Genomic DNA, 22,635 nt, shown 5'->3' with positions numbered 1-22,635 from the left:
GTCTCCGGCTCAGCAGCGCTACCCCGGGGGAGTTGGAAGCCGTTCGGGTGCAGATTTTAACCCAACTAATTTATAGCGGAGCCGGATTTAAAGTGGAAGCCAGAGGTGAGGCCTTGAGCCGGCTCCGGCCTGAGTTTAACGGGCGGCCGATAATTTAGCTCCGGGGCCCGAGGTTCGACAGGGAGCCTGCACCCGGTTGCAGGGAGCGACCGGGCCCAGACTCACCCAGCTGTCTGAAGCCTGCAGGTTGGCGTTAAATTCCCCCCCTGAAAGAAAAGGGGTCAACTGACAGCGCGAGTGGGGCAACATGGGGCGCTGCTCCCGGCCGGGACCGTGAGGCTGCAGTTACCCGGCTCCACCAGCAGAGGGGGCGCTGCTCCCGGCCGGGACCGTGAGGCTGCAGTTACCCGGCTCCACCAGCAGAGGGGCGCTGCTCCCGGCCGGGACCGTGAGGCTGCAGTTACCCCGCTCCACCGGTAGAGGAGCGCTGCTCCCGGCCGGGACCGTGAGGCTGCAGTTACCCCGCTCCACCAGCAGAGGGGGCTGTGCTGACTCTTTATTTCAGTATTTGTTAATTAACTTTCAGCATGCGCCCCCATTTTAAAGGGGCACAACCAATAAGGACTAAAACTTAAAAAACAAAGTAAAAGGAAACTTAACAAATCAAATTAAAATTTTGTTTCCGGGGGCGATGATGCATTCAGATGCCCACCAGTCGCGGAAGGGCAATGCTGTGCTGACCTGGGACAGCATCCCAGCATCCATATCTCAGCATTTATAGAGCAAAAACTCATTAATAAATATGAAACACTCACACTGACACTGGCCAGTTATTTCTAAATATATACAGTGCAATGGGGAGGGAGAACCTGCTGAAGGAGCTTTATTCTCACTGCCCCAAAAACCTTCTAATAATAATTTAAGAGCGGGGGAGTTATCCCCGGTGTCCTGGCCATTATTTATCCCTCAATCAACACCGCTAAAACAGATGATCTGGTCATTACCTCATTGCTGTTTGTGGGAGCTTGCCGAGTGCAAATTGGCTGCCGCGTTTCCTACATTACAACAGTGACTACACTTAAAAAATTTTTTTTAAAGTACTTTGTTGCCTGTAAAGCGCTTTGGGACGTCCGGTGGTCATGAAAGGCGCTATGTAAATGCAAGTCTTTTATTTAATAGACATTTCTTTGTTCTGTGGGGATCTGCTGATCTCTGTTGTGTGTCGGGGGCTCTGCTTTAACCCATGTGTGTGTGTTATCTGCTAAAACTGCTAGATTATTAACCTGCTCTCTTCTGACCTCACAGCCTCGTGTGCTTTGTATGCATGCTAAGGAAAGCCTGCAGTGAGTGAGTTTGCATGCTGGAACATAAGAACCCTTCGCTTTAATCCTTGCCCTGCATGAAGTCAATGCTAAGACTGAGACTAAAAAGGGAACATGAATAAACCGAGTTATAATATGTTTGATCTTTCATCCAAGAAAGCTGGAAACAGGATTGTGGGGGATTACAGACAGGAGAGAGAGAAGCAGAAACAGGAAAAAAACAGAGAGCCAAGGCTTCCTCGTTGAGTTCAGGCAATATGCAGGCAAGGACGGAGCCTCTGCTGGGTGTAAGATGACAGACGTCACGCAAAGATGATCCAAGAGCTGTGGAGACTGAAGGAGGTCCCAGAGAAGGAACGGAGCGCGCAACCGAACCAGGGGCGATACTTCGCTGGGACGATATGCAACTGAAGGAACTGAGGAGCAGCTGCAAGAGGCTCCTGACAGCGGACAGGATGCACCGTGGCAGCAGTTGAGGAACTGGGCAGTGCGAGTGGAGCCTGCAGCTTGGGTGAGAAGTGGCAGAAAAAGCCAGGTGACTGCATCAGAGAACCGCTGAAAAAACTCTTGTCAGTTTGAATGGGCAGAACATACAAACTGAGAAACATGGACAGAAAAAGCTTTCCTGCTCAGGCAGGCTTTGGGAGAAAATCTGTAGGAAATGTAACCAGCGCATAGAGCCATCCGACATTTCTTCTTGCTGTCCAAGCTGTGAGAGAAACGCTGCTGAACAGGCATCTCCTGGTGACATTCCTGATGGAACCAGCGTTAAACAGGCATTTCCCAGCAAACTCGTGAGACAGGCACCGCTAAGCGGGCATCTACCAGTGACTTGAGAGAGGAACACTGCTAAATGGGTATCCCCGGTAACGCTCCCGAGGGAAAACGCTGCCGACTTGGCATCTCCTGGTGAACTCCTGAGAGAAATGCTGCAGAATGGGCATCTCCCATTGAATTAGAGAGGGAAGTGCTCCTGCATGAGCATTTAATCATTACACTCCTCGCATTTCCTGGTAACGCTCCTGAGAGACACACAACAGCAAACGATTTCTTAGCAACTGCCCAGAAACTGCAGTAACAACAGGTTGCTCCTGCTCTACCTCTCGCTAACCTGGTGTTGCTCTTGGGTGATCTTGTTCAAAGATCTTGTACTGACGAGAACAGTATAAAAGTAACCTGTTATCAGGTACCTGCACTGTGGTATCGGGGTCTGCTACAGGTCTCCTGCTTGGCAGCGACGCCTCGTATCCATGTCCTCAGGAAGATGGCAGCTCCAGAGTCCCTCCCGATCGTATGGTGGCACCAACAACATGGTAAGACATTCCTTGTTTCTCTAACAGTACACAGTGCTTCTAGCAGCACTGGGGTAAAGGCACCATGGAGCGATTTTAAAATTCTTATCCTCTTGTTCAAATCACTCCACGGTCTCGACCCTCCCTATCTCTGGAATCTCCTCCAGCCCTACAACCCTCCGAGATCTCTGCGCTCCTCCAATTCTGGACACTGCGCATCCTCAATTTTCATTGCTCCACCATTGGCGGCCGTGCCTTCAGCTGTCTAGGCCCTGAACTCTGGAACTCCCTCCCTGAACCTCACCGTCTCGCTTTAAGACGCTTCTTGAAATCTACATCTTTGACCCTGGCTTAATACCTCCTTGTGTGGCTCGCTGACAAATCTTGTTTCATAATCGCTCCTGTGAAGCGCCTTGGGCTGTTTTACAACATTAAAGGCGCTATATAAATACAAGTTGTTATTATTGTTATATGCTCCTGAGTCACACTGACTGGAAGGTAAGGGCACCGTGGGCTGGGGTACTGAGTCACACTGACCGGAAGGTAAGGGCAGTGTGGGCTGGGGCACTGAGTCACACTGACCGGAAGGTAAGGGCACTGTGGGCTGGGGTACTGAGTCACACTGACCGGAAGGTAAGGGCACCGTGGGCTGGGGTACTGAGTCATACTGACCGGAAGGTAAGGGCAGTGTGGGCTGGGGTACTGAGTCACACTGACCGGAAGGTAAGGGCACCGTGGGCTGGGGTACTGAGTCCCACTGACCGGAAGGTAAGGGCAGTGTGGGCTGGGGTACTGAGTCACACTGACCGGAAGGTAAGGGCACCGTGGGCTGGGGTACTGAGTCACACTGACCGGAAGGTAAGGGCAGTGTGGGCTGGGGTACTGAGTCACGCTGACCGGAAGGTAAGGGCACTGTGGGCTGGGGTACTGAGTCACACTGACTGGAAGGTAAGGGCACCGTGGGCTGGGGTACTGAGTCACACTGACCGGAAGGTAAGGGCAGTGTGGGCTGGGGTACTGAGTCACACTGACCGGAAGGTAAGGGCACCGTGGGCTGGGGTACTGAGTCATACTGACCGGAAGGTAAGGGCAGTGTGGGCTGGGGTACTGAGTCACACTGACCGGAAGGTAAGGGCAGTGTGGGCTGGGGTACTGAGTCACACTGACCGGAAGGTAAGGGCACTGTGGGCTGGGGTACTGAGTCACACTGACCGGAAGGTAAGGGCACCGTGGGCTGGGGTACTGAGTCACACTGACCGGAAGGTAAGGGCACCGTGGGCTGGGGTACTGAGTCACACTGACCGGAAGGTAAGGGCAGTGTGGGCTGGGGTACTGAGTCACACTGACCGGAAGGTAAGGGCACCGTGGGCTGGGGTACTGAGTCACACTGACCGGAAGGTAAGGGCAGTGTGGGCTGGGGTACTGAGTCACGCTGACCGGAAGGTAAGGGCACTGTGGGCTGGGGTACTGAGTCACACTGACCGGAAGGTAAGGGCAGTGTGGGCTGGGGTACTGAGTCACACTGACCGGAAGGTAAGGGCACCGTGGGCTGGGGTACTGAGTCATACTGACCGGAAGGTAAGGGCAGTGTGGGCTGGGGTACTGAGTCACACTGACCGGAAGGTAAGGGCAGTGTGGGCTGGGGTACTGAGTCACACTGACCGGAAGGTAAGGGCACTGTGGGCTGGGGTACCTAGTCACACTGACCGGAAGGTAAGGGCACCGTGGGCTGGGGTACTGAGTCACACTGACCGGAAGGTAAGGGCACCGTGGGCTGGGGTACTGAGTCACACTGACCGGAAGGTAAGGGCAGTGTGGGCTGGGGTACTGAGTCACACTGACCGGAAGGTAAGGGCAGTGTGGGCTGGGGTACTGAGTCACACTGACCGGAAGGTAAGGGCAGTGTGGGCTGGGGTACTGAGTCACACTGACCGGAAGGTAAGGGCACCGTGGACTGGGGTACTGAGTCACACTGACCGGAAGGTAAGGGCAGTGTGGGCTGGGGTACTGAGTCACACTGACCGGAAGGTAAGGGCAGTGTGGGCTGGGGTACTGAGTCACACTGACCGGAAGGTAAGGGCAGTGTGGGCTGGGGTACTGACTCACACTGACCGGAAGGTAAGGGCAGTGTGGGCTGGGGTACTGAGTCACACTGACCGGAAGGTAAGGGCACTGTGGGCTGGGGTACTGAGTCACACTGACTGGAAGGTAAGGGCACCGTGGGCTGGGGTACTGAGTCACACTGACCGGAAGGTAAGGGCACCGTGGGCTGGGGTACTGAGTCACACTGACCGGAAGGTAAGGGCAGTGTGGGCTGGGGTACTGAGTCACACTGACCGGAAGGTAAGGGCAGTGTGGGCTGGGGTACTGAGTCACACTGACCGGAAGGTAAGGGCACCGTGGGCTGGGGTACTGAGTCACACTGACCGGAAGGTAAGGGCAGTGTGGGCTGGGGTACTGAGTCACACTGACCGGAAGGTAAGGGCAGTGTGGGCTGGGGTACTGAGTCACACTGACCGGAAGGTAAGGGCAGTGTGGGCTGGGGTACTGAGTCACACTGACCGGAAGGTAAGGGCAGCGTGGGCTGGGGTACTGAGTCACACTGACCGGAAGGTAAGGGCAGTGTGGGCTGGGGTACTGAGTCACACTGACTGGAAGGTAAGGGCACCGTGGGCTGGGGTACTGAGTCTCACTGACCGGAAGGTAAGGGCACCGTGGGCTGGGGTACTGAGTCACACTGACCGGAAGGTAAGGGCACCGTGGGCTGGGGTACTGAGTCACACTGACCGGAAGATAAGGGCAGTGTGGGCTGGGGTACTGAGTCACACTGACCGGAAGGTAAGGGCAGTGTAGGCTGGGGTACTGAGTCACACTGACCGGAAGGTAAGGGCACCGTGAGCTGGGGTACTGAGTCGCACTGACCGGAAGGTAAGGGCAGTGTGGGCTGGGGTACTGAGTCACACTGACCGGAAGGTAAGGGCAGCGTGGGCTGGGGTACTGAGTCACACTGACCGGAAGGTAAGGGCAGTGTGGGCTGGGGTACTGAGTCACACTGACCGGAAGGTAAGGGCACCGTGGGCTGGGGTACTGAGTCTCACTGACCGGAAGGTAAGGGCACCGTGGGCTGGGGTACTGAGTCACACTGACCGGAAGGTAAGGGCACCGTGGGCTGGGGTACTGAGTCACACTGACCGGAAGATAAGGGCAGTGTGGGCTGGGGTACTGAGTCACACTGACCGGAAGGTAAGGGCAGTGTAGGCTGGGGTACTGAGTCACACTGACCGGAAGGTAAGGGCACCGTGAGCTGGGGTACTGAGTCGCACTGACCGGAAGGTAAGGGCAGTGTGGGCTGGGGTACTGAGTCACACTGACCGGAAGTTAAGGGCACCGTGGGCTGGGGTACTGAGTCACACTGACCGGAAGGTAAGGGCAGTGTGGGCTGGGGTACTGAGTCACACTGACCGGAAGGTAAGGGCAGTGTGGGCTGGGGTACTGAGTCACACTGACCGGAAGGTAAGGGCACCGTGGGCTGGGGTACTGAGTCACACTGACCGGAAGGTAAGGGCACCGTGGGCTGGGGTACTGAGTCACACTGACCGGAAGGTAAGGGCAGTGTGGGCTGGGGTACTGAGTCACACTGACCGGAAGGTAAGGGCAGTGTGGGCTGGGGTACTGAGTCACACTGACCGGAAGGTAAGGGCAGTGTGGGCTGGGGTACTGAGTCACACTGACCGGAAGGTAAGGGCAGTATGGGCTGGGGTACTGAGTCACACTGACCGGAAGGTAAGGGCAGTGTGGGCTGGGGTACTGAGTCACACTGAGCGGAAGGTAAGGGCAGTGTGGGCTGGGGTACTGAGTCACACTGACCGGAAGGTAAGGGCAGTGTGGGCTGGGGTACTGAGTCACACTGACCGGAAGGTAAGGGCAGTGTGGGCTGGGGTACTGAGTCACACTGACCGGAAGGTAAGGGCAGTGTGGGCTGGGGTACTGAGTCACACTGACCGGAAGGTAAGGGCAGTGTGGGCTGGGGTACTGAGTCACACTGACCGGAAGGTAAGGGCAGTATGGGCTGGGGTACTGAGTCACACTGACCGGAAGGTAAGGGCAGTGTGGGCTGGGGTACTGAGTCACACTGAGCGGAAGGTAAGGGCAGTGTGGGCTGGGGTACTGAGTCACACTGACCGGAAGGTAAGGGCAGTGTGGGCTGGGGTACTGAGTCACACTGACCGGAAGGTAAGGGCAGTGTGGGCTGGGGTACTGAGTCACACTGACCGGAAGGTAAGGGCAGTGTGGGCTGGGGTACTGAGTCACACTGACCGGAAGGTAAGGGCACCGTGGGCTGGGGTACTGAGTCACACTGACCGGAAGGTAAGGGCAGTATGGGCTGGGGTACTGAGTCACACTGACCGGAAGGTAAGGGCACCGTGGGCTGGGGTACTGAGTCACACTGACCGGAAGGTAAGGGCACCGTGGGCTGGGGTACTGAGTCACACTGACCGGAAGGTAAGGGCAGTGTGGGCTGGGGTACTGAGTCACACTGACCGGAAGGTAAGGGCAGTGTGGGCTGGGGTACTGAGTCACACTGACCGGAAGGTAAGGGCAGTGTGGGCTGGGGTACTGAGTCACACTGACCGGAAGGTAAGGGCACCGTGGGCTGGGGTACTGAGTCACACTGACCGGAAGGTAAGGGCAGTGTGGGCTGGGGTACTGAGTCACACTGACCGGAAGGTAAGGGCAGTGTGGGCTGGGGTACTGAGTCACACTGACCGGAAGGTAAGGGCACCGTGGGCTGGGGTACTGAGTCACACTGACCGGAAGGTAAGGGCACCGTGGGCTGGGGTACTGAGGCACACTGACCGGAAGGTAAGGGCACCATGGGCTGGGGTACTGAGTCACACTGACCGGAAGGTAAGGGCACCGTGGGCTGGGGTACTGAGTCATACTGACCGGAAGGTAATGGCACCGTGGGCTGGGGTACTGAGTCACACTGACCGGAAGGTAAGGGCAGTGTGGGCTGGGGTACTGAGTCACACTGACCGGAAGGTAAGGGCACCGTGGGCTGGGGTACTGAGTCACACTGACCGGAAGGTAAGGGCAGTATGGGCTGGGGTACTGAGTCACACTGACCGGAAGGTAAGGGCAGTGTGGGCTGGGGTACTGAGTCACACTGACCGGAAGGTAAGGGCAGTGTGGGCTGGGGTACTGAGTCACACTGACCGGAAGGTAAGGGCAGTGTGGGCTGGGGTACTGAGTCACACTGACCGGAAGGTAAGGGCAGTGTGGGCTGGGGTACTGAGTCACACTGACCGGAAGGTAAGGGCACCGTGGGCTGGGGTACTGAGTCACACTGACCGTAAGGTAAGGGCACCGTGGGCTGGGGTACTGAGTCACACTGACCGGAAGGTAAGGGCAGTGTGGGCTGGGGTACTGAGTCACACTGACCGGAAGGTAAGGGCACCGTGGGCTGGGGTACTGAGTCACACTGACCAGAAGGTAAGGGCACCGTGGGCTGGGGTACTGAGTCACACTGACCGGAAGGTAAGGGCACCGTGGGCTGGGGTACTGAGTCACACTGACCGGAAGGCAAGGGCACCGTGGGCTGGGGTACTGAGTCACACTGACCGGAAGGTAAGGGCACCGTGGGCTGGGGTACTGAGTCACACTGACCGGAAGGTAAGGGCAGTGTGGGCTGGGGTACTGAGTCACACTGACCGGAAGGTAAGGGCAGTGTGGGCTGGGGTACTGAGTCACACTGACCGGAAGGTAAGGGCAGTGTGGGCTGGGGTACTGAGTCACACTGACCGGAAGGTAAGGGCAGTGTGGGCTGGGGTACTGAGTCACACTGACCGGAAGGTAAGGGCAGTGTGGGCTGGGGTACTGAGTCACACTGACCGGAAGGTAAGGGCACCGTGGGCTGGGGTACTGAGTCACACTGACCGGAAGGTAAGGGCACTGTGGGCTGGGGTACTGAGTCACACTGACCGGAAGGTAAGGGCAGTGTGGGCTGGGGTACTGAGTCACACTGACCGGAAGGTAAGGGCAGTGTGGGCTGGGGTACTGAGTCACACTGACCGGAAGGTAAGGGCACCGTGGGCTGGGGTACTGAGTCACACTGACCGGAAGGTAAGGGCACCGTGGGCTGGGGTACTGAGTCACACTGACCGGAAGGTAAGGGCACTGTGGGCTGGGGTACTGAGTCACACTGACCGGAAGGTAAGGGCACCGTGGGCTGGGGTACTGAGTCACACTGACCGGAAGGTAAGGGCACCGTGGGCTGGGGTACTGAGTCACACTGACCGGAAGGTAAGGGCAGTGTGGGCTGGGGTACTGAGTCACACTGACCGGAAGGTAAGGGCAGTGTGGGCTGGGGTACTGAGTCACACTGACCGGAAGGTAAGGGCAGTGTGGGCTGGGGTACTGAGTCACACTGACCGGAAGGTAAGGGCACCGTGGGCTGGGGTACTGAGTCACACTGACTGGAAGGTAAGGGCAGTGTGGGCTGGGGTACTGAGTCACACTGACCGGAAGGTAAGGGCAGTGTGGGCTGGGGTACTGAGTCACACTGCCCGTAAGGTAAGGGCAGTGTGGGCTGGGGTACTGAGTCACACTGACCGGAAGGTAAGGGCAGTGTGGGCTGGGGTACTGAGTCACACTGACCGGAAGGTAAGGGCACCGTAGGCTGGGGTACTGAGTCACACTGACCGGAAGGTAAGGGCAGTGTGGGCTGGGGTACTGAGTCACACTGACCGGAAGGTAAGGGCACCGTGGGCTGGGGTACTGAGTCACACTGACCGGAAGGTAAGGGCAGTGTGGGCTGGGGTACTGAGTCACACTGACCGGAAGGTAAGGGGACCGTGGGCTGGGGTACTGACTCACACTGACCGGAAGGTAAGGGCAGTGTGGGCTGGGGTACTGAGTCACACTGACCGGAAGGTAAGGGCACCGTGGGCTGGGGTACTGAGTCACACTGACCGGAAGGTAAGGGCAGTGTGGGCTGGGGTACTGAGTCACACTGACCGGAAGGTAAGGGCAGTGTGGGCTGGGGTACTGAGTCACACTGACCGGAAGGTAAGGGCAGTGTGGGCTGGGGTACTGAGTCACACTGACCGGAAGGTAAGGGCAGTGTGGGCTGGGGTACTGAGTCACACTGACCGGAAGGTAAGGGCACCGTGGGCTGGGGTACTGAGTCACACTGACCGGAAGGTAAGGGGACCGTGGGCTGGGGTACTGACTCACACTGACCGGAAGGCAAGGGCACCGTGGGCTGGGGTACTGAGTCACACTGACCGGAAGGTAAGGGCACCGTGGGCTGGGGTACTGAGTCACACTGACCGGAAGGTAAGGGCAGTGTGGGCTGGGGTACTGAGTCACACTGACCGGAAGGTAAGGGCAGTGTGGGCTGGGGTACTGAGTCACACTGACCGGAAGGTAAGGGCAGTGTGGGCTGGGGTACTGAGTCACACTGACCGGAAGGTAAGGGCAGTGTGGGCTGGGGTACTGAGTCACACTGACCGGAAGGTAAGGGCAGTGTGGGCTGGGGTACTGAGTCACACTGACCGGAAGGTAAGGGCACCGTGGGCTGGGGTACTGAGTCACACTGACCGGAAGGTAAGGGCACTGTGGGCTGGGGTACTGAGTCACACTGACCGGAAGGTAAGGGCAGTGTGGGCTGGGGTACTGAGTCACACTGACCGGAAGGTAAGGGCAGTGTGGGCTGGGGTACTGAGTCACACTGACCGGAAGGTAAGGGCACCGTGGGCTGGGGTACTGAGTCACACTGACCGGAAGGTAAGGGCACCGTGGGCTGGGGTACTGAGTCACACTGACCGGAAGGTAAGGGCACTGTGGGCTGGGGTACTGAGTCACACTGACCGGAAGGTAAGGGCACCGTGGGCTGGGGTACTGAGTCACACTGACCGGAAGGTAAGGGCACCGTGGGCTGGGGTACTGAGTCACACTGACCGGAAGGTAAGGGCAGTGTGGGCTGGGGTACTGAGTCACACTGACCGGAAGGTAAGGGCAGTGTGGGCTGGGGTACTGAGTCACACTGACCGGAAGGTAAGGGCAGTGTGGGCTGGGGTACTGAGTCACACTGACCGGAAGGTAAGGGCACCGTGGGCTGGGGTACTGAGTCACACTGACTGGAAGGTAAGGGCAGTGTGGGCTGGGGTACTGAGTCACACTGACCGGAAGGTAAGGGCAGTGTGGGCTGGGGTACTGAGTCACACTGCCCGTAAGGTAAGGGCAGTGTGGGCTGGGGTACTGAGTCACACTGACCGGAAGGTAAGGGCAGTGTGGGCTGGGGTACTGAGTCACACTGACCGGAAGGTAAGGGCACCGTAGGCTGGGGTACTGAGTCACACTGACCGGAAGGTAAGGGCAGTGTGGGCTGGGGTACTGAGTCACACTGACCGGAAGGTAAGGGCACCGTGGGCTGGGGTACTGAGTCACACTGACCGGAAGGTAAGGGCAGTGTGGGCTGGGGTACTGAGTCACACTGACCGGAAGGTAAGGGGACCGTGGGCTGGGGTACTGACTCACACTGACCGGAAGGTAAGGGCAGTGTGGGCTGGGGTACTGAGTCACACTGACCAGAAGGTCTGAGGTTGAATTCTTGGTCGATGCTGAGTTAACCAGCCAGCCAGACAGATAGTTTTGGTGCTATAAATAGTATCCGTGCCCCTGGATTCGGGAGGGGACAAAAGTCAACCAGTCCTGATGGTCGGACTTCCATTTGTGGATATTGGGTGAGGACAAGATCAGACGCAACTGTGATGTCCCTGCATGAACAAATAGCCTGTTGGTGCTGGTTTTTGGAACAATACGGACTGGTTTTGGAGTAATCAGGTGAGATGGATTGCACCTAAACACCACAAGAGATCCACAACTCTTTCCCCCCGCCAGACTCGTCCACCTTCCTGACTCTCCCCTGTTTACCATCCCGGGTCTGTGCTAATATGTTGTATTTGATTATCACACCGATGAATAGTGTACAAGCAACAGAAATGTGATGAGGGACAGGACACCACCAGAAGCCATTTTAATGGTGTCATTCATTACTGCTTCAGTGCTGAACATCTGTGTGTTATTGTAGAGAGATCCCAAAACAGAGACATTAGGGGAAACGGAGCTGAGAACGTAAAGCATTAATGCACCCACTGGAGCCATTCGAGCTCTTGGCACTGTGGGATCCAGCTCTCTGCATGCTAATGAAAGGTGTCACTTCAGGCTGGTTTCTGCATTTTATGAGCTGATAAAATAAATGCTTTGTGTTCTTGTCCCATACGTTGTAAGTGGATATGAAGTGAAAATAGAGCTTGCAACACACCACTAGAAGTCCCATCAGGCAGTACCGTCCTCTCACTGACCAGACGTTTCCCAGCCGGGAGCTCCGTCCTCTCACTGACCAGACGTTACCCAGCCGAGAGCTCCGTCCTCTCACTGACCAGACATTACCCAGCCGAGAGCTCCGTCCTCTCACTGACCAGACGTTCCCCAGCCGGGAGCTCCGTACTCTCACTGACCAGACGTTACCCAGCCGAGAGCTCCGTCCTCTCACTGACCAGACGTTCCCCAGCCGAGAGCTCCGTACTCTCACTGACCAGACATTACCCAGCCAGGAGCTCAGTCCTCTCGCTGACCAGACGTTCCCCAGCCAGGAGCTCCGTACTCTCACTGACCAGACGTTCCCCAGCCAGGAGCACCGTACTCTCACTGACCAGACATTCTCCAGCCGGGAGCTCTGTCCACTCACTGACCAGACGTTCCCCAGCCAGGAGCTCTGTCCTCTCACTGACCAGACGTTCCCCAGCTGAGAGTTCCGTCCTCTCACTGACCAGACATTCCCCAACCGAGAGCTCCATCCTCTCACTGACTAGACATTATCCAGCTGAGAAATCCGTCCTCTCACTGACCAGACGTTCCCCAGCCGGGTGCTCCGTACTCTCACTGACCAGATGTTCCCCAGCCGAGAGCTCCGTTCTCTCACTGACCAGACATTCCCCAGCCGAGAGCTCCGTCCTCTCACTGACTAGACGTTCCCCAGCTGAGAGCTCCATCCTCTCACTGACCAGACGTTCCCCAGCCAGGAGCTCCGTACTCTCACTGACTAGACATTACCCAGCTGGGATCTCAGTCCTCTCACTGACCAGACGTTCCCCAGCCGGGAGCTCCGTACTCTCACTGACCAGACGTTCCCCAGCCGGGAGCTCCGTACTCTCACTGACTAGACGTTCCCCAGCCAAGAGCTCCGTACTCTGACTGACCAGACATTCTCCAGCCGGGAGCTCCGTACTCTCACTGCCCTGTACAACCCCCTACCAGGGGCACAGCACCCTCACTGTCCATTGCAGTCTCCAGCCAGGGGCACCATACTCTCCATGCCCAGTGCAAGTCTCCCTTGCCATCAGGTACAGTCCGCACCACATATAGCGACGTGTTCGTGCTAATGTAATTTGCTTGTTATACGCGGTGGACGGTAAAAACAATGTAGGTTGAAGCAATGAAATAACTCCCGTGGTTAACAGTGCGACCAGCTGTACATCGCTGATATTGAAGGCACTCTCTAGCCTGTTTGAAGATGATTTCTCTGAGGTTGTGCTCTGTTGTATTTTATAAATGTGGTCCTGTACTCCTGATCGCAGCAGGCGTGATGCCTGGAACTTGTTCACTCCACAGAAACATTTGTTTCCATAGCAACTCATTGAGATTGAAAAAGAGTAATCCACAAATGGAGAACGTATCAAATGCCTCTCATCTCTGACTCAGAGACTAAATGCAAACTCTGTCTGGCTGACAACTGAATGTGTCCCCGTATATTAGGAGTGCCTGCTGTTCGACTGCTGAGTGTCGCTATTGGGCTCTTGATGGGGGATAGTCAGTGTTCCCGGCCACTGGGACAACATTTCTTTCCCATCAAAAGAATTTGGAATTTGATTCTACTGGTTTTGCTGAAAGTGCTTCAGTGTGTTCTGGGTTTGCTGCTGGTTTCTCCGTTCACTGTTCTGGACTTGCTGCTGGTTTCTCTGTTCAGTGTGTCCTGGGCTTGCTGCTGGTTTCTTGTTCAGTGTGTTCTGGGCTTGCTGCTGGTTTCTCGGTTCAGTGTGTTCTGGACTTGCTGCTGGTTTCTCGGTTCAGTGTGTACAGGGCTTGCTGCTGGTTTCTCGGTTCAGTGTGTTCTGGACTTGCTGGTTTCTCGGTTCAGTGTATACAGGGCTTGCTGCTGGTTTCTCGGTTCAGTGTGTTCTGGGCTTGCTGCTGGTTTCTCGGTTCAGTGTGTTCTGGACTTGCTGCTGGTTTCTCGGTTCAGTGTGTACAGGGCTTGCTGCTGGTTTCTCGGTTCAGTGTGTTCTGGACTTGCTGGTTTCTCGGTTCAGTGTATACAGGGCTTGCTGCTGGTTTCTCGGTTCAATGTGTTCGAGGCTTGCTGCTGGGTTCATGGTTTAGTGTATACTGGACTTGTTGCTGGTTTCTCAGTCCAGTGTGTTCTGGGCTTGCTGCTGGTTTCTTGGTTCCCTGTGTTCTGGGCTTGCTGCTGGTTTCTCAGTCCAGTGTGTTCTGGGCTTGTTGCTGGTTTCTCAGTCCAGTGTGTTCTGGACTTGCTGCTGGTTTCTCAGTCCAGTGTGTTCTGGGCTTGCTGCTGGTTTCTCAGTCCAGTGTGTTCTGGACTTGCTGCTGGCTTCTCAGTCCAGTGTGTTCTGGGCTTCCTGCTGGTTTCTCGGTTCCCTGTGTTCTGGGCTTGTTGCTGGTTTCTCAGTCCAGTGTTTTCTAGGCTTGCTGCTGGTTTCTCGGTTTCAGTGTGTTCTGGGCTTGCTGCTGGTTTCTCAGTCCAGTGTGTTCTGGGCTTGCTGCTGGTTTCTCGGTTTCAGTGTGTTCTGGGCTTGCTGCTGGTTTCTCAGTCCAGCGTGTTCTGGGCTTGCTGCTGGTTTCTCAGTCCAGCGTGTTCTGGGCTTGCTGCTGGTTTCTCAGTCCAGTGTGTTCTGGGCTTGCTGCTGGTTTCTCAGTCCAGCGTGTTCTGGGCTTGCTGCTGGTTTCTCAGTCCAGTGTGTTCTGGGCTTGCTGCTGGTTTCTCAGTCCAGTGTGTTCTGGGCTTGCTGCTGGTTTCTCAGTCCAGCGTGTTCTGGGCTTGCTGCTGGTTTCTCAGTCCAGTGTGTTCTGGGCTTGCTGCTGGTTTCTCAGTCCAGCGTGTTCTGGGCTTGCTGCTGGTCCCTCTTAGAGTATCAGTTGAGACCAAGAAGCACTAATTGATGAAAGTCACTACATCGCAACAATCTCAACCAAACCGAACTGTTCAGTGCCTGAAAGTTTGGTGCTCCGATGTTGAATAATGCCCAATTCTCACACCCGCTCCATGTTGCTACGCTGATGCTTGATATTTATAGGCTCCGGCACCATCTGTTTGTTCCAGCTGCTTGTGTGTTTTCTCATGTTTGGACAACTGATAGTTCAGAATCTGCTGGTAACTTTTTCATAGGGGTCACTCCCCTTTCTGATTGCAGGGTGGGGATTGCAGAGCTGACCCACACTTTCTCTCACTTCAGTGGTGGATCCTGCTTGAGACGGGCTATGATGGAACACCATTAATTCCAGCTGGGCTCTTGCTTTAAATAGTAAGAGATAATTAAGTGTATTTTTGTAGATCTGAAAATGACACTGATGCTAACCGCAGAGCTTTTAACTGTCTGTTTTGGGTGTAGCTCTCGGAATATTGAGTGCTTGTGTCCGCATCCAGTCCATAATTTGTTGGTGAGTGTCTCTTGTTTAATGTGTGGCTGGGTGAGACACCGTTTCATTTCAGGGACCTGAGTTTGGATCCAGTCCAGACAGATGGGCTGAAGATCTCCTGTTACTGGCTGAGAGTTGAATGTATTTGGGGCAGTTCCAATTCAGTTGCTGCTGGTTGAGTTGCCAACACACAACTGCTCTGAATTTGTCAATCTCAAACACATGAATGCTGGTAGGAAATTAGAACGGTCACTGCCAAGCTCTGGTATATGCGTTTCTGAAATTGATGAGAAGGCACATAGTTGGAGCAGTGTAGAGGAACCTTTACCCAGTATTTGAACTGTGCTACAGCTGACTAAGACTGTCACTCCTCGATACTGGTAACTCTCATTTGATTACGAAAGAAAAGTTACCCAAGGTATAGATGGAAATGGCTGAGCACTGCAGCAGGCTCTCTCATACATACTGGTAAGATGCAGGCTGACACCTGTAATTCAAGCACTGGACAACTTGCAGTCTGGCTCGAGCTGGCCTGGGGAGGTTGCGTGCCCACACACTCAGGATATGTTGCTATTATTCAGACAGACAGTAAGGATGCAGTGATTGGCTATCATGGTATTCCCATATCCTCAATGTCTGATTGCAATGTTTGCTATTCTCTCCTTGTCTCTTATTGCAGCTCACACTGAAACTAATTGTTTTTTAGTTTAAAGCTGATTTGAGGTCACTTTAATGTGTGGCACTAAGCTCATGGTCTACAGAGCAGCAGTGATACCCGCCCTGCTGTATGCCTCAGAGACATGGACCATGTACAGCAGGCACCTCAAAGCACTGGAGAGGTACCACCAACGCTGCCTCCGCAAGATCCTGCAAATCCATTAGCAGGATAGGCGCACCAACGTCCGTGTTCTCGCTCAGGCCAACATCCCCAGCATCGAAGCTTTGACCACGCGCGATCAGCTCCGATGGACGGGTCACATCTTCCGCATGCCCGATAGGAGACTCCAAAAACAAGCGCTCTACTCGGAGCTCCGACACGGCAAGAGAGCCCAGGTGGGCAGAGGAAATGCTTCAAGGACACCCTCAAAGTCTCCTTGAAAAAGTGCAACATCCCCACCGACACCTGGGAATCCCTGGCCCAAGACCGCACAAAGTGGAGGAGAAGCATCCAGGAAGGCACCGAATACCTCGAGTCTCTTCGCCGGGAGCAAGCGGAAGCCAAGCGCAAACAGCGGAAGGAGCGCACGTCAACCCAAGCACCCCACCCACCCGCCCCTTCAACCACCGTCTGCCCCACCTGTGACAGAAACTGTAGGTCCCGCATTGGACTCCTCAGTCACCTGAGAACTCATAAAAATGTGGAAGCAAGTCATCTTCGGTTCCGAGGGACTGCCTAAGAAGAAGAATGATTGTTTTTTAGTTTGAAGCTGATTTGAGGTCACTTTAATGTGTGTCACAAAACTGATGTCCCGTGAGTTCTGTGCAGGCAGCACTAATTTAAATACATGTTTTATCAGAAACCATCAAACTTATTTTTCATTACAATCCATCAGTTACTAGGTAACATGAGTAATAATGGATGCTGCCAGTGGGTTACAGATGGTAATCCCATCCAAACTGTTTAGCATCTAAATGGTTTGACTTAATCTCCGACTATATATGAGTGTTAGTATGTCAGAGCATTTCACAGGTGGAGAGGTGCATACCAATTGGGAGGCTACAGGGAAGGTCGAGGACCAGAGGGGGCAGGGGATAATCGGTCATCTAGAATCAGAGGGGGCAGGGGATAATCGGTCATCTAGAATTAGAGGACCAGAGGGGGCAGGGGATAATCGGTCATCTAGAATCAGAGGACCAGAGGGGGCAGGGGATAATCGGTCATCTAGAATCAGAGGGGGCAGGGGATAATCGGTCATCTAGAATCAGAGGGGGCAGGGGATAATCGGTCATCTAGAATCAGAGGACCAGAGAGGGCAGGGGATAATCGGTCATCTAGAATTAGAGGACCAGAGAGGGCAGGGGATAATCGGTCATCTAGAATCAGAGGACCAGAGGGGGCAGGGGATAATCGGTTATCTAGAATCAGAGGGGGCAGGGGATAATCGGTCATCTAGAATCAGAGGACCGGAGAGGGCAGGGGATAATCGGTCATCTAGAATCAGAGGACCAGAGGGGGCAGGGGATAATCGGTCATCTAGAATCAGAGGGGGCAGGGGATAATCGGTCATCTAGAATCAGAGGGGGCAGGGGATAATCGGTCATCTAGAATCAGAGGACCAGAGAGGGCAGGGGATAATCGGTCATCTAGAATTAGAGGACCAGAGAGGGCAGGGGATAATCGGTCATCTAGAATCAGAGGACCAGAGGGGGCAGGGGATAATCGGTTATCTAGAATCAGAGGGGGCAGGGGATAATCGGTCATCTAGAATCAGAGGACCGGAGAGGGCAGGGGATAATCGGTCATCTAGAATTAGAGGACCAGAGAGGGCAGGGGATAATCGGTCATCTAGAATCAGAGGACCAGAGGGGGCAGGGGATAATCGGTTATCTAGAATCAGAGGGGGCAGGGGATAATCGGTCATCTAGAATTAGAGGACCAGAGAGGGCAGGGGATAATCGGTCATCTAGAATCAGAGGACCAGAGGGGGCAGGGGATAATCGGTTATCTCGAATCAGAGGGGGCAGGGGATAATCGGTCATCTAGAATCAGAGGACCAGAGGGGGCAGGGGATAATCGGTCATCTAGAATCAGAGGGGGCAGGGGGATAATCGGTCATCTGGAATCAGAGGACCAGAGGGGGCAGGGGATAATCGGTCATCTAGAATCAGAGGGGGCAGGGGATAATCGGTCATCTTGAATCAGAGGGGGCAGGGGATAATCGGTCATCTAGAATCAGAGGACCAGAGAGGGCAGGGGATAATCGGTCATCTAGAATCAGAGGACCAGAGAGGGCAGGGGATAATCGGTCATCTAGAATCAGAGGACCAGAGGGGGCAGGGGATAATCGGTTATCTAGAATCAGAGGGGGCAGGGGATAATCGGTCATCTAGAATCAGAGGACCAGAGGGGGCAGGGGATAATCGGTCATCTAGAATCAGAGGGGGCAGGGGGATAATCGGTCATCTGGAATCAGAGGACCAGAGGGGGCAGGGGATAATCGGTCATCTAGAATCAGAGGGGGCAGGGGGATAATCGGTCATCTGGAATCAGAGGACCAGAGGGGGCAGGGGATAATCGGTCATCTAGAATCAAAGGACCAGAGGGGGCAGGGGATAATCGGTCATCTAGAATCAGAGGGGGCAGGGGATAATCGGTCATCTAGAATCAGAGGACCAGAGAGGGCAGGGGATAATCGGTCATCTAGAATCAGAGGACCAGAGAGGGCAGGGGATAATCGGTCATCTAGAATCAGAGGACCAGAGGGGGCAGGGGGATAATCGGTCATCTAGAATCAGAGGGGGCAGGGGATAATCGGTCATCTAGAATCAAAGGACCAGAGGGGGCAGGGATAATCGGTCATCTAGAGTGAGAGATGTCGAGAGGGCAAGGAATAAAGAGGTATCCACAGTGAGGAGTAGGGGGGCAGGAAATAAGCAGTCATTCAGTGAGAAGTGGGCAGGGGACAGTACTCCAAAGTCAGAGGAGTAGAGGGAATAAATTGGGACTAATGGCTGGAAAAGATTTCCAGATTTATGGAGTAAGTCCACAAAGGGAACCTTGATATCAATTTGCTGGAGCGTTGGGAGCTAGTCAGGCTTGGCAAGGATGGGATGGTGAGGGTCTGGGGCTTTGTAAAGGAAGGGTCTCGGGCCACAGAGTTCTGGATTAGGTGAAGTTTGTAAAGGGGGAAATGGAGATGAAGTCGTGAGAAATGAATCCTCAAGATTAAGACAAGGATAACGGGTTCAGTAGCAGAAGGTTGAGGTGAAGGTGTAAGTGGGCAGAGTTCTAGAGGTTTTGCTGATGGACCAGATGTAGGGTTTAAAGCTCAGATCAGGATCAAATGGAACACCAAAAGTTACATATCTGTGCCTTTGCTGTGGTAGGCATCTGGGAAGCTTGTACGACATGCTAACATTGAGTCGAAAGAAACTTTGGCTTATCTTAGGACTTGATGCTGAAGGCTGTTGGATACCCCGGGGTCAATGGGAGTAATGGAGTGGTAGAGCAGTAGGGGATGTTGTTATTGTACAAGTGGAGGCTGATCTCCTGCTCTCAGATGATGTTACTGAGGGGTAGAATGTTGATTATGGACAGGAGGGACCAAGAATGGAGTCCTGGGCACACCAGAAGTTACTGTGCAAGTATAGAAGGTGAAATCATAGGAGAAGCCGTTTGACGTATTGAAGAAGTTAACAGTGGTGAAAGCGGATGGTTCGTGTAGTTTCTGTCACAACAAAGGGTTGTTAGTCTTTCAACAATAACTTCTGCGTGATTCAGGCCCAAGTGGTTTATTCAACAACAAGTTTTAATGTATATTGACTCAACACTGTTATAATGCAACTGTTTTCAGATTACATTAAATGACAAGCAAGAAATACCAGCAAGTAATAAAACCTGGCTCCTAGACCCCAGATTGATCAGACCCAACTCTCTAGGCTGCCTGCATGGCTGTGGACTTCTGACCATCCTGAGAATTCTAACTTTCAAAGGGGCAAAGCTCTATATCTTTAGACTATTCAGCTGCCCTAGGCTGCACGTACTCCTCTCTTGTTCTTATCTTCTAGTTATAAATTATCTCATCATTCTAGCTCTGCTTTAGCGGACTATGGGGTGGTGGGGCCTTGTTCTCTTATCTTAGCTGAAGACCCAGTCTGTACCTCTTGGGAATGCAGAAGCCTATGCTATCAAAGTACGAGTTACAAGTGAGAGCAGTTTCCCATGTTGGGTATGTGGGTCCCTAGCAACCAGCTTTCTCATCTAGGTAGGGTCACCTCTTGACCTGGGAGTTACAGCTAAAGGGGACCTCAACATTCTCTGTTTCTAAGCTTCCTTTGTTCACAAGGACCAAGAACAAGATTCAATTTCCCACCCCTTCCTCCACATTGCTCTCTGGCCAAAATGTTAGTGCAAAGCCCACTGGGATACTTGACCATTTAAGCCACTTTAAAATATCCCAATGAGTGGAAATATGAGGGAATGGTGCAGAGACTGAGACATATCAGAGACAGTGGCAATGAAGGGAATTGTCAGTTATGTCAATGGTTGAGGAGGTCAAGAAAGTACAGCAAGCAATGGCACAGAAACACCGGATATTAGTTGGTGCTGTGGGCTGGTCATAAGCTGGATTGGAGGGACACAGTGAGTGAGTCATGAGAGAGATCAGCACATATTAAGGTGGCAGCATGTTCAAAGACCATGGAAAGTGTGGTAGTTTGAGAAAATAGCAGAATCGAAGGTGGGCTTTTTAAGAAAGGGGTGGTAATGGTGGATTTGAAAGGGATGAGGTGGACCGTGGAGTTGAAAATCAAATCAAATCAAATCAACTTTTATTGTCATTGTTAGTGCACAAGTGCAGTACAACGAAATGTAGGCTTGTGGCTCCCGAGAGTGTACATTTAGATTAAGACACTTAAACATTCAACATGCATTTGGCTTGTAATACATTAACATAAACATAACCATAATAAAGTGCATTGGCAGATGTGCAGGCTTTAGAGTTTATTTGTGGAGTTCAGTCGGATGACAGCCCTGGGAAAGAAGCTGTTCCTAAATCTGGTCGTACGGGTGCGAATGCATCTGTAGCGTCTCCCAGATGGCAGGAGGGCGAACAGACTGTGGCTGGGGTGGGTAGGGTCTTTGATGATGGACCGTGACCTCCGTAAACAGCGTTTCTGGTATATGTGCTCTATGGTCAGTAGCCGGGTGCTGGTAATGCGTTGGGCAGTTTTGACTACCCGCTGCAGGGCTTTCCGGTCATAGTAGCTACAGCTGCCATACCATACTGTGATACAGTTCGTCAGGATGCTCTCTATTGTGCAGCGGTAAAAGTTAGAGAGGATCAGGGGTGACAGGTTACATCCCTTCAGTCTCCTTAGGCAGAGGTTGATAATATCAGCAATTTGGAGTCAGGAAAAGGAAGTTGGGTAGTGAAAAGACGGCACAGTTGCTGCATTATAGTGCACTGTCAGCTACTCAGGATCAGCAATAATTTTCTAATGAAATATCACCACTCGAGGTGTAGGAGAAACTGCAAATTTAAATGTTTAAAGTGCCTCAAGGATTCCCCTCCATCTTTATTGGGTGTCACTGTGAGAAGGGCTCGGATCGAATCTGCTTTGAGCTTAATCTGGGGCTGGCTCAAGCCATTAACTTGCTTGCTGCCGCCTTCATGTTGAGTGCACTCTATTTTGAGTGAGTGCAGACGATGCTTGTGTCTGCGCTCACTCGGAGGTCGAACTCCAAACCATTGTCAGTACCTTCACCGAAGCATACGAGAGCAGGGGCCTTACACTAAACATCCGTAAGACAAAGGTCCTCTACCAACCTGCCCCCGCCACACAGTACGGCCCCCCGATTATCAAAATCCACGACAAGGCCTTGGACAACGTGGACCACTTTCCATACCTCGGGAGCCTACTGTCAACAAGGGCAGACGTCGACGACGAAGTCCAACACCGCCTTCAGTGTGCCAGTGCAGCCTTCGGTCGCCTGAGGAAGGGAGTGTTTGAAGATCAGGACCTCAAACCCAGCACTAAGCTCATGGTCTACAGAGCAGCAGTGATACCCGCCCTGCTGTATGCCTCAGAGACATGGACCATGTACAGCAGGCACCTCAAAGCATTGGAGAAGTACCACCAACGCTGCCTCTGCAAGATCCTGCAAATCCATTGGCAGGATAGGCGCACCAGCGTCAGTGTTCTCGCTCAGGCCAACATCCCCAGCATCGAAGCTTTGACCACGCTCGATCAGCTCCGATGGACGGGTCACATTGTCTGCATGACCGATACGAGACTCCCAAAACTAGCGCTCTACTCGGAGCTCTGGCACGGCAAGAGAGCCCCAGGTGGGCAGAGGAAACGCTTCAAGGACATCCTCAAAGCCTCCTTGAAAAAGTGCAACATCCCCACCGACACCTGGGAATCCCTGGCCCAAGACCGCACAAAGTGGAGGAGAAGCATCCGGGAAGGTGCCGAACACCTCGAGTCTCTTCGCCGGGAGCAAGCGGAAGCCAAGCGCAGGCAGCGCAAGGAGCACACGTCAACCCAAGCACCCCACCCACCCGCCCCTTCAACCACCGTCTGCCCCACCTGTGACAGAGACTGTAGGTCCCACATTGGACTCATCAGTCACCTGA

The 22,635-nt window shown here is 53.9% G+C and overlaps 1 protein-coding gene across 2 annotated transcripts in view; it reads left to right on the top strand.

Moving 5' to 3' along the window:
• Window positions 1-22,635, top strand: part of tspoap1 (TSPO associated protein 1) — a 333,678-nt gene continuing 311,043 nt past the window's right edge. The window contains exons 1-2 of one of the 2 annotated variants that reach the window (XM_085964438.1): window positions 1-105; window positions 1,479-2,635. In XM_085964438.1, coding sequence (XP_085820564.1) covers window positions 2,573-2,635 — 63 coding nt within the window. In that variant the 5' untranslated portion in view covers window positions 1-105; window positions 1,479-2,572. Of the gene's footprint in view, window positions 106-1,305; window positions 2,636-22,635 lie in introns of both variants that reach the window. The other variant, XM_085964437.1, reaches the window with a different exon arrangement.

This window comes from Somniosus microcephalus, chromosome 22, assembly GCF_052327205.1.
Source record: "Somniosus microcephalus isolate GS21.2 chromosome 22, FLI_Smic_1.0, whole genome shotgun sequence".
NCBI classification, from domain to species: Eukaryota; Metazoa; Chordata; class Chondrichthyes; order Squaliformes; family Somniosidae; genus Somniosus; species Somniosus microcephalus.
The sequence above is the reverse complement of the archived record's forward strand: the minus strand, read 5'-3'. Positions and strand labels throughout refer to the sequence as shown.